The 16,894-nt window shown below is 44.3% G+C and overlaps 1 protein-coding gene across 1 annotated transcript in view; it reads right to left on the bottom strand.

Annotated features, from left to right (window-relative positions):
- Positions 1-6,050: 6,050 nt before the first annotated feature.
- Positions 6,051-16,894, bottom strand: part of ATRN (attractin) — a gene marked incomplete at both ends in the record, with an annotated part of 54,221 nt that continues 43,377 nt past the window's right edge. Inside the window, 6 exons of the mRNA XM_010135419.1 lie at positions 6,051-6,238; positions 6,634-6,712; positions 7,248-7,342; positions 8,969-9,021; positions 9,594-9,687; positions 15,759-15,896. Coding sequence (XP_010133721.1) covers positions 6,051-6,238; positions 6,634-6,712; positions 7,248-7,342; positions 8,969-9,021; positions 9,594-9,687; positions 15,759-15,896 — 647 coding nt within the window. The remainder of the gene's footprint in view (positions 6,239-6,633; positions 6,713-7,247; positions 7,343-8,968; positions 9,022-9,593; positions 9,688-15,758; positions 15,897-16,894) is intronic.

The raw sequence follows: 16,894 nt of genomic DNA, 5'->3' as shown, positions 1-16,894 counted from the left end.
TCTTTTTTCTTATATGGTGAAAAAGGAGCAGCTCTTCTATAGCTGATAGCTTGAATCCTGTGTCCAGTTTCGGCTCCTCATTCCAAGAAGGACATTGAGCGTGTCCAGAGAAGGGCAATGGAGCTGGAGCAGGGTCTGGAGCACAAGTGCCCTGAGGAGCAGCTGAGGGACCTAGGGGGGTTGAGCCTGGAGAAAAGGAGGCTCAGGGGAGACCTTTTGGCTCTCCACAACTCCCTGACAGGAGATTGAAGTGAGGTGGGGGTCGGTCTCTTCTTCCCAGGAAGAAGTGACACAGAGAGGAAACAGCCTCAGGTTGCACCAGGGGAGGTTGAGGTTGTCCCTGAGGAACCATTTCTTGGTTGCCCGTTGGGGTTGTGCAGGGCTGTCTCAGGCTGCCCAGGGCAGTGGTGGAGTCCCCATCCCTGGAGGGGTTGAGCAGCCGTGTGGAGGTGGTGCTGAGGGACAGGAGTCAGTGGGGACCTGGCAGTGCTGGAGGAATGGTTGGACTCAATTAACTTCAAGGTCTTTTCCAGCCAAAATGATTCCGTGATTCTAAAATAATGGATGACCACTTAGAAAAAGATAGAAGAGAGGGAGTATGCGAAAGGAGAGAGTAAAAACTATTCCTGAGCAGCAAGGCGCATGAGATGAGGGCTGAAGGAGCAGTCAGAAAGGCAGAGAGGTCAAGAAGTGAGAAGTCACCCCCTGGCTCTGTTTTAAATCTTGCAGTGAATTCCAGTCATGAATCAACTGTTAGCAAGTCTTTATCCCCAAAAAACATACCTGGAGTTCTCTTCTCTTTTATCTTATTGAAGATAAAGTTCTACAGAGAGCCAAGAATTTACAAAAAAGTCAAAAATAGGGAAAGCAAATAGGAAAAAGGTACAGAAAGGGCAGGCAGGGACACAGACTGCAATTAAGGGCAATTGAGGGCAGCTCAATCCACAATGGAAAATTGCCCAAAGCCTGAAAGGACACAGTGAGTCCTGGAGACAAATCATACTGTTTTACTGACTTTTCTCTGGTTTTATCTAGGAGATAATGAGGTGGATTGAAAACTGGTCGAATGGTTGGGCCCAGGGGGTGGTGACCAGTGGCTTGAAGTCTAGTTGGAGTCCAGTAAGTAGTAGAGGAGCCCTGCGGTCAATACTGGGTCTGATTCTATTTAACATCTTCATTAATGATCTGGATGATGCAGCAGAGTGTACGCCCAGCAAGCTTGCAGGTGACATCAAACTGGGAAGATGGCAGATAGACTATGGAGTTGTGCTGCCAGACAGTGAGACCTTGCTAAGCTGGAAAAATGGACCAATAGGAACCTCATGAAGTTCAACAAGGAGAAGTGCAAAGCCCCGCCCCTGGAGAGGAACAATTCCATGCACCAGTAAGTGCTGGGGGCCACACAGCCAGAAAACAGCTTGGCAGGAAAAGCCCTGCAGGTGCTGGTGGACACCAAATTGAACATGAACCACCAATGTACCCTTGCTGCAAAGACCAATGGTATTTGCTTACCATCCAACAGGTGCATTAGACAAATTATTGCCAGCAGGTCAAGGAAGATGATCCTTCCCCATCTACTCATCACTGGCAAGGCCATACCTGGAGTACTTGGTCCAGCTCCGGGTTCCCCCGTACAAGAGGACATACAGAACAGTGTCTAACAAAGGACCACAAAGATAATGAAGGGTCTGGAGCATCTCTGCTGTGAGGTTGAGAGAGTGGGACTGCTCAGCCTGGAGAAGGGAAGGCTTGAGGTGGATCTCAGTGTATGCAAATACTTGAAGGGAGGGTGCAAAGAGGACAGAGCCAGGCTTTTGTTTCAGTGGTGCCCAGTGACAAGACAAAGGGCAACATGCACAACCTTAAACATGGGGCGGTCCCTCTGAAAAATCAAGAAACACTTTTTGACTGTGAGGGTAACCTGTGCCAGTTCTTGGTCACCCAGAGAGGTTGTGGAATCTTCATTCTTGGAGATACTCAAAAGCTGCCTGGAAATGGTCCTGGGCTACTGCTCAAAACAGTCACCTAGAGCAAGGAGATTGAACCAGATGTCCTCCAGAGATCCCTTCCAACCTCAACCGTTCTGGGATTCTGCGATGAAGACCGTGTTGTTTATCAAATCTAGGTCTGCAAAATGTAGACTTGAGTCTTCAGCAGTTGCTGAAAGGCACAGAATTAAACTGGATTTATCTCACACTCAGATGAGTGATGCTGCTGGGCTGCTGTGAGAAAGGAGGGAGGAATGCTATGCTGAACTACAGTGAGATCCCCAGCGAAAGGAGACGCAGAGGTGAGCTTCCTGGAGAAGGATGACAAAGCCATAGCGAAGCAATGCAGAACTGTTACTGCAAAAATGAGAAAGGACTGAAACATTCAACACCAAGTATTCAGAGAAAGATGACAGAAAACCACCAATTTGGGAGAAAGTTTCTTAGCCATGAACTGAAGAGCAAGTTAATAGAAATCGTAAGGACCCCTTATTCCTGGATGCAATATCACTGCCAGGCTCCTTCACAAAAAGGGTGTCTCAACCAGTAAGAGCTGATGCTATTTTAGACTTTGATTTGGCAAATAACAAGACCATTAAAAAGAGCTAGTGATAGAAAATCAGCTTGGACTTAGTGCACACTAGCACATTCATATTAAATGAAGAATAAAATGAGGTAAGTGTAAGAGAATCAAAGTTCACTCTTTTTAATGGTAAGAAATTAAATAAGATAGTAAAATGATGTGGACTAAGGAGATGAGGAAAACAGCCATCTAAGTATTTCTCTCAGGTCAAAGATGCAAAACTGTTTGCTGGTTGCATGCTCAGAACTAACCTCAAAAAGGACACTAGGAACAATTAAAGAATCTATGCATTATGGAGAGGAAAGGATTCATTAGCCAGAAGCCACCAAGTAGCAGAGAGATAGAACACGAACTGTGAAACGTCAAGCTGTGCTAGACCTCAACCAGTGATAAACAAAATAGCAGGAGCTATTTCAGCCATACAAGGAGACAAGATAGGGGAAGGGAAGAGGGTTTGCTGTGAGGAGAGGCATGAGATTAAAACCAATCAGCTGCATCCTTAAAACTAAATTGGAGTTTTCATTAAGGACAAGGACACTGAGCAGCAGTGCAAGGCAAAGTGTCTAATGGGAATGAGGTTATAAAAAGATACACAACCAAGGTGGAGACAAAACGCAACTGTTTTGACATGCTCCAAGCCAGTGACAGCAGAGAGCATGTAAAGGTGGAGACAAAACGCAACTGTTTTGACATGCTCCAAGCCAGTGACAGCAGAGAGCATGTGCCCCAGCCCTCCAAAAGAAACAGCATGGGAAATAACGCCTCTGGCAGCAAGGCTGTTAAAGCAAGCCACCAGCTGAGCATGGCACTACAGAACATGTAAAACTCGTATGTAGAGGAGGAGGGAGAATCTATGATGGTCACGCTCCCAAGACGTCAGTACTATGCAAGGTTTCAGGACAAGTTTTGAATAGAAGAATTGAAGTAGTAAAAGAAAAATTGAAATAAAGAATCAATGGAGCTGCTGACAACAGTAATCTGTGCCCACTACTTTCTGTCTGTAAAAATAACTCATTGTATAGACCTGAGCTAATCCAAATATCATTGGAAATTCCTGGGTGACATAAAGATGGTGAGGATCATGACGATTATTGCAGGTTGGACTAGATGACCTTTAAAGGTCTCTTCCAACCCAAACCATTCTGTGATTCTATGATTTCAGGAATCATAGCAGTTAAGGGGGACAGAAGTTAGTTCGAGGATGGCATTTAGACAGACTTTGATTGATAAATTCATTAATGACCCAGACCCAAAAAGAAAGCGTGCTGACGGCACAATCTGCTGACAAAGTTGAAGGGGATCATCAATAAAATTACGAAAAAGAACCACACAGAACAACTAGATGATCCTCAGGACTGGCAATATTATCCAGTAACAGCAGCCAGATAACATCTCACGATGCTTTTAGGGACTGAGAAGAATTTTCGCTATCAAGACTCGGAGCTCATCAGTTGGAAACCAAAGATGTGAAAGAACAAGATGTGTTAATCCGTATTAAAAAGAATAAGGACTATTAATTGCCGCAGCCATGAGAACTAACAAAGCAAAACACTACCGTAAAAGGACATCCAAAGCAAGGATGAGACTTGATCTCTGTGACCTTATACGTGGCTCACCAAAACTCTACAAGCGAGATTAATACCAGCGAGCGCAGAGGAAAAACAAATGAGGCAACTGAACCTGAATGACCTGTTTCACAGGACAAGATGATGAGGGTTTGTCTTGCTTATGCCAACAAACACTAAAGGCTGAGAGAGGATATGACCTGTCCAAATTCATCCAGGGAAAGCAGAGATACAGCTGCCGGGCAAGAATACGGATGGGACATTTGAGCTCAGTGACAACACTGGCACAGGAAAAGCCAGAGAAATTCACCCTAAGTACAGGTAGGGTGGAGATGGAAGTAAACACAGGAGAGCTTAAGGGACAGGAGACAGCACTGTTCTTAAACACCTACACAGCCCTGCATCAAGATACAGCAAATAAATAAATCAGGGCAAGGTACAGTCCAGCACTGATTATGGAAAGTAAACTACCAGCCGAGATAACCTGTAAGTTAAATAAAATACCATTTTTCTCCTGACTCCTGTGGTTACCAGTTTGATAAAAGAGAAGCCTGAATATTTAAATAAATCATTAGGCAAGTGCCCACCTTTGTACGCAGGACATTAACTTTCTCTACTGAAAGCAGGACTTATCTTCAGTGAAAACAACAAGGCTTAGTACTTGCTGCTTGAGTATCCAACGACAGAAAGGTTTTACCTTGCAGCTCTTGCAAACTCCTCCATATCTAGAAAGTTTGGACTTCGTGATGAACTAAGACTTCACCAATTTGTAAATAAAAACTCTCCAGCCAGCAAATGATCACCAATATTGCAGGAGATACTCAAAAGAACCAAAACACAGCCAAAAGTCAGCCTATCACATCTACCATAAAATCAACAAGACAAAGTTTCCCAGAGTACTTAAACCAGTCTTTACCAGAAGGTGATGCAGACATTTCACAAAGATTGCGAATATTTTTTATCTAAAGTTCAGGAGACACCTTAATAAATACTGTTAGCGCCTAAGGACTTTTTTTTTTCCCCCAGTGTACTATTTTCTTGCTCGAAATTACCATGTGCATTATCTTTGTTGGAAGCGACCCCTACTGTGAGTTTCTGTGACTGGTACACCTGAATATCAAGTAAACTCACGTGAAGCTGTCAGCTTGCACATAGAAATCAGCTGAATAAGGGTGAAGATGAAAGAATTTGGGTTCCCACATTTGATCAAGCTTCTTAGGAAAGGCAGAATTCAAATACACAGAGACTCGTTTGAGATCTCTGTTCCAGACCTAGCAGTCCTTTTGTCCTTCAAAGGATGCCCGTATGGCTCTGAGTACAGCGGGGGTTGATACCTGACCTAGCCCAGAGCGAGAAGGTGGCTGAGGTTTCTCTGAACTACTGGCTGCCGCAGAAGTTGCAGAGTCTCTGTGATTGCAGTCTGTGAGTGTGTTCACCATCCACCACTTCTTCAGCACTAGCCTCACCACCACAGTCACTCTGGCACCTGAGGCAATGTGTCTGTTAACTGACTGCACTGAACTAAGGGAAAGAACAAGCTTCATCTCATCCTGCAGGTACCACCAGTCTGGGACAGCCCTCGAGCTGTGCCCTTCAGGAGCAAGATGTTAAAAAGACACACTAAGAACATTTCCTTTGTTTTCTCATTCCAGGCTTGGTTTTCGGCTTTGTGAGTCTTTACTTTCGCATCAATATCTACACATTTCAAGTTGGAGACCTCGTTAGAACATAGCCCTGTCAATAAGCCAGCATCCCACCTCATTTCACAGCGAGTTTTGAGATCCACTGGGCTGAGCAACCTTCTTGCTCTTAATCACGAACATCAAAAACCCTTTGCTGTGGGATTATACTGAGAGCTGGTTCACCTTGGACAACACCGAGCTGCCCCACCGCTTGAGAGAAACAACAAAGTACTTTTAAATAATTCACATTGACAGTTCCTACCTGTATTTTTATTGGCCAGGTGAAATTGCTGACGTAAACAAAGAAAGTGATGTTTGGATTGTTGCGGAAATCAAATTTCTCATTGGAGAAACTGTCCTTGTATTCTTTTACATTGTTTCTTGAAACAACTGGAATTTCCTCCCCAGCTTGTGTGCCAGCTGTTTTCAAGTGGTAGAAAGCAGCAAGAAAAGATGTTTCAATGCACATTTTAAGTGGCAAATAAAAAGAGCAAAGCATGCTGAATTTTATAGTTATAAAATTAACTATTCAGCTGAATGTTACTGTCTGAGGCTGCGTCATCAAGATCACTGTATGCCAACATATTGCATTACTAAAAATCAAATTTGCACCTTCTATGTTTCCAAAATACACTATTAAGATACAAAAACATAGTTCTGTTCAATAGTTTATTTCTGACCCCCCTGCCTAACATCTACAGCCGTTACAGAAAGAGTTCATAGGTTAAAAATAAGTTTCCCCAATTAAGTCTGCACTTGTTGAAAACCAGTAACTGAAACAAGCTACCAAGAAACTGAGATCGCGCTCATTTTACCTGCAAAGCTGGTGGACCAAGTGATGTTGAGGTTGAAGTTTTTAGATGCATTGATAAACATGTCCAGGTCTCTGTTTTGCTTGAGGTAGAAAAAAAAAAACACCACAAAAGAAAACCCATTTTTAGAATAAGAATCTTACTGTACTGTTTTCTAGCAAATATTCACAGAAAATAAAAAAGTCTTGGCATTTTGTTATTTCCATGAAGCAAATACGTCAAGCAAAAAGCTATTTACATTTTCTGAAAGCAGTATTGTCCTCCCCAAGAAAAGCATAATAAAGAGCAGAACAAGTCACGTCAATAGAATAAACCAGGAAAAATAGAGACACAACGTACTGGGAGAACAACATGCAAAACCAGAGTTGCTCGGCAGTCGTTCAACCAACCATAAAGAATTGACTGCGGTGCCTTATGAAATTTTACCATGGAGATTTGAAGCTGCATGGCCAAGCCAAGCTCATAAAGTTCTGGTTGCTCTGTGGAACTGGACACACGTGACATGTTAAAAGACATCTGGAGACGGGCAGAGCTGCAACAATTCATTGCCTCCATGGCCAAGAGGTGACAAACTTAGACCCAGAGGATGAAGTTTCAAGGGAAAGTAGAAAATTTACCTCTTCAGGTGTTGCTACGAAGTTGATTGCTGTGTAATAGCGATCGTCCTCTTGAGAAAGGCTGAAGGTGAACTGATAGTCAATGAGAAGAGTATCTGTAAGGAACAAGGGAGAAAGTTATCCTGTGTCTTGGCATAAAACAAACGTTGGCAAAGCATGGTGTGATGTCACTGAAGTGTTTCCTGCACTGAGAGCACCCCTAGGAGTCACCATGCTGTTACAAATGACTCCGACCTATGTACAATCCCCCACAAACAGGACAAAAATCTCTTTTTTAAATCGTGTTTAGAGAAGAAAAAGATTCTCCTTACATTATTCAGGCAACAGCCTCCAGCCTTAACATCAATGACTGTTCACACCCATACACTGTAAAAAAACCACACCAAGACTTTTACTTTTTCCACACTGCACACGCTAAGGGAGTAATCGCAAAATAAACCAGACTCCCGCTTGGGAGGGGACTATGTTTGTTCCAGGCACAGAAAGTTTCTGCAATCAGTGGGCTGGACAGGGAGGATTTCCACAGAGAAGCTACTTGTTAAAGGACCCAGCTGCCATCCCGCTCTGGTCCAGGCATGACAGGACCAGCTTTTGGCCCATCAACATGTTGGTGCCCTCCTACGCTCATGTCTGCCTAGGGCTGGGGCATCTGTTAATGAAGAGTGGGCAGCCAGTCTGGAGAATACCTCCACCAGTCCCAGCATCCTTTTACCAGAGGGCAGCATTATGACTGGTATGTATTCCCGAAGCCGTGCAGAGATATTCCAAGCAATAATAAAGATGAAGGGATATGCCAGACGTTATTTTTCTCTTATTCTCTTCTCTTTTTCTCCAGGGCCTCCTGGAGAGCCCTCATTGGATAGACACGAGCTAGACAACCTTCTGACATCTACCTACCACTCCTATGAAGCACTAAGACCAAAATTTTTCAAGGAAGAAAACCAAGTGAGACTGAATCTGTACAGCACAAGGTTGTTGTTGTAAGAGTTGTGAAGTTGTGCCTTCTTCCCCTTTTTGCCCGTTTTTCCACCCCTGGCAGCAATGAAGTAGGTCACCCTCGCAAAGAGCCCCTCATGAGAAGCCACCCATGCCCTTGTTTGGCTGCGTGGGCAGAATTCCCATTTGTTAAATGTGTGTTGGTAATTTCTGTGACGCACAAAAACAAGATTTGAGACTTGCATCTTCATGTAATTCCGGGTTACATCTATTCGTGCCTGGCAGCATGCTGGTTGCTAATATTTGCAAATAGAAGCTGGAGAGTTTCCATTAAGTAATTTGAATCTTGGCAAAGTATCTTCTCGAACTGCCCGGGAACGAGACTGTTCGTTTCAGAGGAAACATGGCACTTTTGAAACCTTCCCCATTCTAACACCGAACTGAATTATAAAAAAATAGTATTTTTCACTTACAAAAAATTCTAGCAACATGCTTTGATTTTAAGAATATTTTTTAGAGTGTTCTCCAGAAGAACAAATTAAATTTCAAAGTCAAGTCAAAAACATCCAAAGGTTTGCTCTGAAAGATCCCATCATGACACAGACCTCACTGAAAAGTGTATTTTCATTCTCTACAAACAATACTTCATGAAAACTGGATTTTAAGAGTATTTTTTAGGACTTTCTGTATATTTTAAACAGATGCCAAGGCACCTAAACCTAGTTTTAAATAAAGTATTTTAAACTTCACATTTTATCTCCAAACAAAATCCAAAGAGTACTCACAGTAACAGGTTCCTTTAAGGGGATTTCCCTGATACCTATTTTCGACTTCACACCTAAAAAAAAGACAGGTTTTGTAATAAATGGGAATTTTTTTCAGTTCTATTTATGACCTAAAAAAAATCAGAAAATACCATGTGTGTCGACAAGGGTACTCAATTAAAAACAGAAGATGCATGTCTGAGGTGTATTGTGCTGCTGAAGGAATTCCACAATGCCTGCAAGTCAAACTCTAATGCAGTCGAAATATAAAATCCTCGATACTACCATTTGCATCCACTTGGAATGTATTTATTAGCCCTTTCCACTGCATGGAACAGGATTATGACAGTCAAAACCTGAAGTTTCCATTTACATTTACAGCTATTTCAGGATCTAGCGCTATAAATATTCACTCATGTGAGCAACACTTTAAAAAAAAGAAAAAAACAGCAACGAAATTATTTGGAATTACATTATTTCCACTAACATGACACTGAAAGCATTTGTCAGAGAAACCACCTTGCTCTGAAACTGCTCTGTTAAAATGCTTGAATGACGAAGTCTTATTATCATTAAAAAACATCGGGGTCCCATGGTGGTATGTGCACAGTCTTTCGCTTTAAATAAGCAAGAGAAACAAACTCACAGTTGACACTCGTCTCCTTTTATTCCCTTGGTGGTGCAGAAACATTTCCCTGTGTTTGTGTTGCAGACAGACGCGTGGCCGTTGCACTTGCAAGCTGTTGAGTAGAGAGGGGGGGAAAGATGCGATGTTGAATGAAGCAAGAGAAAATGGATTCAATAGCAATTAAGTCCTTTAGTAGCCAAACTGAGAAACATCAACAATTAGAGCCCTTCTGAAAGCCCATTTGGTACCCTTTCTTCTTTGTGATTCAGAAGGCAGCCAAAAATAGAACCGTGCATCACAACGGAGCGAGTGCAGGCTCCAGGACTGAAGTTTTGTAGGAAATCACACGGTGCTTTTTAGCCTCAAAAAAGTTATTTCACTTCTTCTCTTGTGGTTAGGGAGCACTGGGGATACCATGACATAAAATAAAGATAGTGTTTGGAAGAGTTTAGGGCTTGATAACACATTTCAGTCAAACTCCAAACTCTTGAGAGAAGACTATTTTTGCAAATAAAGTAAAGCTCAATGGTGCTTTTAGGGCTTTTTCTAGAAACAAACAGGCCTTTGAGAAAATAATTTCATTAGCAACAATGTCAGTATCTGCAGCATAACATGGCTGGTGCTAGTGATACGGCGTCCACGCTGTACGTGGTTGGTGCCCCAATGTATTTCAGAAGAGCCTTAGCCTGGTCTCACGAGCTGAACGTCACCAAGTCGTGGCTGAAGCAGATCAGCACATCCCTAACTACACCGGGTCTGTGGCATACCCAAAATAGACCAGCTCATATAGTCCGAGCCCGCTCAAGAAGCAAACCAAGGTATGCCAGTGGGGACATACAGATTTGCTTCAAAAGAATGATCCCGATCCAAGTGAAAATACTATCATCGACATACTTTGAGGTTTTTTTATTCATTAAGTAGAGGAGGTAGACACAAAAACCCCCCCAAACAAACAAAAAAAGCCCAAACAATAACAAAAACAACACATACAGTTGTCTTTGATATAATACAATCACAGACAGGTATGGGCTGGAAGGGACCTTCAAAACTCACGCAAGTCCAAACCCCCCGCCGGGAGCAGGGACATCCGCAACTAGAGCAGGTTGCTCAGAGCCCCAAGGGCCAACCTGACCTTGAACACTGCCAGGGATGGGGCATCTACAAGCTCTCTGGGCAACATGGGACAGGGTCTCACCACCCTCAGCATTTCTTCCTTCTCTCTAGTCTGAATCTCCCTCTTTTAATATAAACTCATCACCCCTTGTCCTGTCCCAACAGCCCCTGCCCTTGGAAAAAGCCCCTCCCCAGCTTTCCTGGAGCCCCTTTCAGCACTGACAGGCTGCACTAAGGTCTCCCCGCAGCCTTCTCTGCTCCAGGCTGGACACGCCCAACTTTATCCCCTCTCCTCCCAGCAGAGGGGTTCCACCCTCCCATCACTCCTGGGGCTCCTCTGGCCCCGCTCCAACAGCTCCATGTCTCTGCTGGGCTGAGGAGCCCAGAGCTGGAGCCAGCCCTGCAGGGGGGTCTCCCCAGAGCAGAGCAGAGGGGCAGGATCCCCTTCCTGGACCTGCTGCCCACGCTGCTGGGGATGAGCCCAGCACACGGGTGACTTCTGGGCTGTGAGTGCCAGTTGCCAACTCCTGTCTAGCTTTCCCCACACCCAGCAACTCCAAGACTTCCTCTGCAGGGCTGCTCTGCAGCCCTTCATCTCCAGCCTGTGCTGATACTGGGGGCTGCCCCAATCCAGGTGCAGGACCATGCACTTGGCCTTGTTCCCACAGTCTCGCCTCAAAAGCCTGTCCAGGTCCCTCTGAATGGATCCCGTCCAGCCACCATGTCATCCATCCCATTCAGCTTGGTTCACTGTACCTAGAATATAATATAATATAACTAGAAGAATGGATATAATAACTTTTCCCAGAAGGTAGGTGCCATTAAGAAGCTGTTCTACCAACTAACTGGCAGGTACATCTCCCCTGGAGCTGTGCGCGGGAGAGTGTCCACTCTAAGTAAAAGTACACAAAGAGAAGATCCCTCATTTGTGGTCCCTGAGCTTGTTGGGAATAATATGCTTCAAAGGCTGGTGCCTCCTTGTTAAGAAGACTCATGCCACTCCATGTACCACCAGGTTCTCAGTCCTGAAGTGCCCATCCTGAATATCCAAGCTCAGACCTTATTTAATTAATTCTTTTGATGCCGCCTTTATATTGGAAGATAATGGAAGCTATGTTGTATCAGGGACGCTTAATTGTGCCTCTCAGATGTGGCGAGTGTTTTCCTAGCAGCAATATGGAACAAAGTAAGTAGAACCATAAAGGCCTATTGCAGGAACAAGAGAAGATTTCACAAAGTAATTGTATTCTCTGAAGCAAACACACTTCTCATCAGTGACCCTTTAAAAATAAGCAATTCTTAATACTATTGAGAGCTGCCTTCTTTGTGCTTTGCAAAAGGTGAGCAAAGTGAAATCCAATCAATATTCAACACTAACATACATAAAAATGAGGAGAAGTTTCAAATTTCACGTTGTTTAGATGCAGATCACAGTATCTTGAGAGTGAACGTTAATGCTTCCTCACCCTGCTCTTCAGCCACGCGCTTATCAAGAAGACTGAATGCTACAACATCTTTATTTACAACAACAGTCTTATTTATTTATCCATTTTCCTGTGAGACCCGTAACTGGAGATAGTCACTGAAGGACTGAAACATGCACAAAGAAGAGGCGTTTTCTCACGGCTTTTCAAACAACTATGAAGTTTGGAAACAAACTACTGATGTGTGCACCAGACACCCTCGCTGGAGTCTGACAATCAGAATCTCCCTCCAGAGTCTGATGCTAGAGCTGAGAGCCAAAATTACTGGCAATGGCTTTTCGGCTGTGATGCAAGACCACAGCCCGATGATGAACCGTCTTATAGCGAGTCTCCTTCCACCTTCTTCACAAACCAGGGGTCATAGACTCATTCAGAGATGGTCACATGGATCACTGCTCCTCCTCCTTTGGCATTTGTAATGGTCCAGTATATAAATGGCAATGGCATGACCCACCTGCCTAACACCATTTTCCATAGCAAGTGCTTTAGGTGTCCTCCAAGGCCCCAGTGCACACTGGGAGGGGGGAGCAGGCAGGACCATGGTACCAGCGGTTCATCATGGGCCACCAGCACAACGCTCTGCAGAGGCATTCAGAAGCACTGCCACAGCAGCAATCTGATCTCAGGCATAATAGAATCTTCCCTTCTCTTGCAAATAACTTTCTTATCTACCGTTCACATATTTTCATGTGAAACTTTAATCAGAAAACTCAAGAAATCCTGAATACAGAGAAAGCTCCTTGCAGCTATTTTTACATTTGATGTGCTGCATTTCCTGCCCTTCCCGATTAACACTCCACTTCATTTGACACTTCCTAAAAGCAACTGCTGAGGCATGATTTACTGACCATTTAGTTATTACCCGCCCAGCCCCACCAACGCCAATGCCTGTGATGATATGCAAAGAATCCTTTCAGAGAAATAACTGCAGTTTGTCAGAATTTTCGTCAACACAAGCGATACAGCAATGTTCTGGTGGCTACCACTTCCAGCTGAGCATAGATTTACCTGCTCCCGCTATCCCAGCAGCATCCCTCAGACTTCTGATAGCTCAGCAGAATGGGAAATACCAAACCCTAACACCTTTTTCAGCACTGAAAAATGGCCATTTGGAGGACATTTGTGTCCTCCATGCTGCTGAGGCCATTGGGCCAACGCTGCACATCCAAGTAGACGGACTCACACTAAGCACTAAGTTTGCAAATGAGCAGATGTTGTTCATCAGGATAGAGTGGACCCACAACCATCTCCAGCACGGGTGTGACCATGGGCCCTATAAACAGAGCAGCAAACAGAATAACATGAAAAAGAGTGAAATCGGCACATCATTAATGGGAAAGGAACCACGGCTCAGAGGAAGGAAGAAGCAGGAGATGGCTCTGCTGTCCGTCAGCAGATCCTCATCTTAAAAATTCCCCTCTGGAAACCTGTCCAATAAGAAAAAATTACTAAGGGCCAGCAGTTGCTCTGGCTACATCAGACAGGATGATCTTCTTTTGCTTTCACTCTTCAGATCCACCTCGGTCTTTCTGCCCAGCTCCCCGCTCCCCTCATTCTCTCCTCGTCACAGTAAACAGCGTTAAATCACAGCAAATTAAAAACCTGGGCCCAAAGCACTTGAGAGCAAAGCACTTTTGACATGAGCTACTGGTTTCATCAGATAACGAATGAATGCTGTTCCACACATGTGTCTCGACTCATTTTCTCATTTCTTTTTCAGGCATCTGGATGACTTTAGTCTATCATTCATTATTTCAACAAACTATTTTTGGCCAATACTCATGCGAAAGAGTCCGAAGTAACTTACTCTCAATTTCCACGTGCATAGAAAAGCATCAAATATCAAAAGGCACGTTGCAATCCAGTGATTAAACCTGAATGCTCCACAGTAGAATGACATATTTCCTCAGGCCAACGCAGCCTCAATTTATTCATTCCTGCACTTCGAATTATCTTCACATGAAACAAGCTTCTGAATATCAGCAGTACTTAATCTTGCATATAACGTTCTGAAATAACGTGTCAGAGACACACCTTTTCCTTTGTAACCCTTCTGTTGTGCTGTCTGTCTTAATTTCAGATGCCGGCTACTGCAACACCCTTTTCTCCATGTTAAAGCAGCCTTGTCCCTGTCAGTGATTTTTTCACTCCCTTCCTCAAATCAATCTGCTGGGAGGTTCTTCTTCATTGCCTGAAACATCACCAAATTGGTCTTGCTCTAGGAAACAGGAAGTTCATGCTCCAGCTACTAACTCTCACCTTCATCCAAAAGGTCAATGCTACTTCCAAGTAAACGTACTAAATGAACTGCCAAGTATTTTCTACTGCATTGTCCCCACACTTGGAAGGGAGCAGGAACATCTGCAACTAGAGCAGGTTGCTCAGAGCCCCAAGGGCCAACTTGACCTTGAACATTGCCAGGGATGGGGCTTCTCCCACCTCTCGGGGCAACCTGGGACAGGGTCTCACCACCCTCAGTGTCAAACATTTCTCCCTTCTCTCTAGTCTGAATCTCCTTCTTCCAGTTGAATCCATCACCCCTTGTCCTGTCCCAGCAGCCCCTGATGAACAGCCCCTCCCCAGCTTTCCTGGAGCCCCTTTCAGCACTGACAGGCCGCACTAAGGTCTCCCCGCAGCCTTCTCTGCTCCAGGCTCAACACCCCCAACTCTCTCCCCTCTCCTCCCAGCAGAGGAGTTCTACCCTCTCATCATTCCTATGGCCTCCTCTAGACCTGTGCCATGCCTACAAACCATTTCATGGAAGTAATGATACTACTCTGACACCAAATTACGTTATTTCTGTTATACTTTTTCCATCACTGTATCTAATTATATCAGTCCACTGAACTATATGCTATTAAAGCTCTTCAGAGCAAGAAGCACCTTTCCTTACATCTGCGTATCACCTGTCACATCCAGATTCTCTTTCCAACTGGTCTCCCCATGCTATGCGAAAAAATTCACAGGCAAAACTCCACATCTCACATGTTCACTTGTCAGTATTACTTGTACTGATCCTTCAAGAAAGATTTCTTTTCCAGCTCTGTTAACTGGTTTTTGCACAACTGCAAAAAGTTCTTTGGCCAAAGAGTCCCAGAGCACTTTACAAACTTACAATACCATTTTAACAGGGATCACCTAATCCTCAGCTGAAATCCAGCCAAATCCTCAGTGAAATCTGGCCAGTGTTTTATGAAGCAGGCATTTCTACCAGTAACTCCATAACACATTAACCACATGTACTACAAGGTCGAATTTAAATAAGCAGAAATTTGTTGAAGACATTGGGATTAATGCTGTTTCTTTCCAAAACAGGATCGTCAAACACTCAAATGCACACTTTTCACTGTGGTCATTTAAAATTTACAAAGGAGGGTAAAAAAATCATCGTATTATCTTGCGCAATGAAAGTCAAAGAATTTCATCGAGCAGTTTCCATATCTTTGATTTGAAGAAGCGAGGATTGTGCCTTGCTTGTAGGAAAGAAAAAAATGTATTATCAGGATATAATTTGATTTAAGATAGCAGAGGAATGAGCAAAAAACATCAAAGACCTGAGCACAGGAAGATTTAAGGTACCACTTACACTGACACGTTCCTCCATTAGTAGGATCACCGTAGTAGCCAGAGATACAAGTTTCACAGTGTTTGCCAGTTGTCAGATTCTCACACTTCTCGCAGATGCTTTCGTTTACACACTTACTGTGCCCATTACACTGGCAAGCTGAAGAAAAGAGGAAAGGATGAGTATTTGTGCTCAAATACAGCACTTTACACAGAGCCTCAGAAGTCTGTGTTGTGCAGAGGCTGAATGAAACCATTTCATGGACCTTCCAAAGAGGGTCTTGCGGTTTTGGTAGCGATACACAAACTCAAGAGAGGTGAGTATTCTTAAAAACATTCAATGGTTTGGGCTGGATGGGATCTTAAAGATCATCTAGTTCCAACTCTCTGCTACGGGCAGGGTCATCTGCTCAGAGCCCCAAGGTCCCACCTGACCTTGAACACTGCCAGGGATGGAACACCTACAGCTTCTCTGGGCGACCTGGGTCAGCATCTGACCACCCTCACAGGGAAGAATTTCTTCCCAAAACCTAATCCAAATCCTCTCTTCCAGTTGAACCCATCACCCCTTGTCCTGTCCCAACAGCCCCCCTGTCCCCACAGCCCGTGCTGAACAGCCCCTCCCCAGCTTTCCTGGAGCCCCTTTCAGCACTGACAGGCCGCACTAAGGTCTCCCCGCAGCCTTCTCTGCTCCAGGTTCAACACGCCCAGCTCTCTCCCCTTTCCTCCCAGCAGAGGGTTCCACCCTCCCATCACTCCTGGGGCTCCTCTGGCCCCACTCCAACAGCTCCATGTCTCTGCTGGGCTGAGGAGCCCAGAGCTGGAGCCAGCCCTGCAGGGGGGTCTCCCCAGAGCGCAGCAAAGGGGGCGACTGAAAAGCAAAACATGGAAAACAGAGCTCCAAAACACGACGTGCATATTGGGCAGACAGGACTGGAAGCAGCTGGTGGGCTGAATTTACAAGGAGAAATGGGGAAGAAAGGGTTTAGCAGCTGCCCAGGTAATTTTGTTCTATACATTTGGTGTCTAAAACGTTATTTCAGAACCACCCTGAGCATTCCTAACAGTTAAATCACCCTTCAAAGAATGAACTGCTTTATTTTCAATGAACCCTAAAATGATTAAACAATAGTTAAACACCTCACTAAAGGTTTGTAG

The sequence above is a fragment of the Buceros rhinoceros genome, unplaced genomic scaffold, assembly GCF_000710305.1.
Source record: "Buceros rhinoceros silvestris isolate BGI_N320 unplaced genomic scaffold, ASM71030v1 scaffold6554, whole genome shotgun sequence".
NCBI classification, from domain to species: domain Eukaryota; kingdom Metazoa; phylum Chordata; class Aves; order Bucerotiformes; family Bucerotidae; genus Buceros; species Buceros rhinoceros.
Note: the sequence above shows the minus strand (reverse complement) of the source record. Positions and strands in the feature narration are given on the sequence as shown.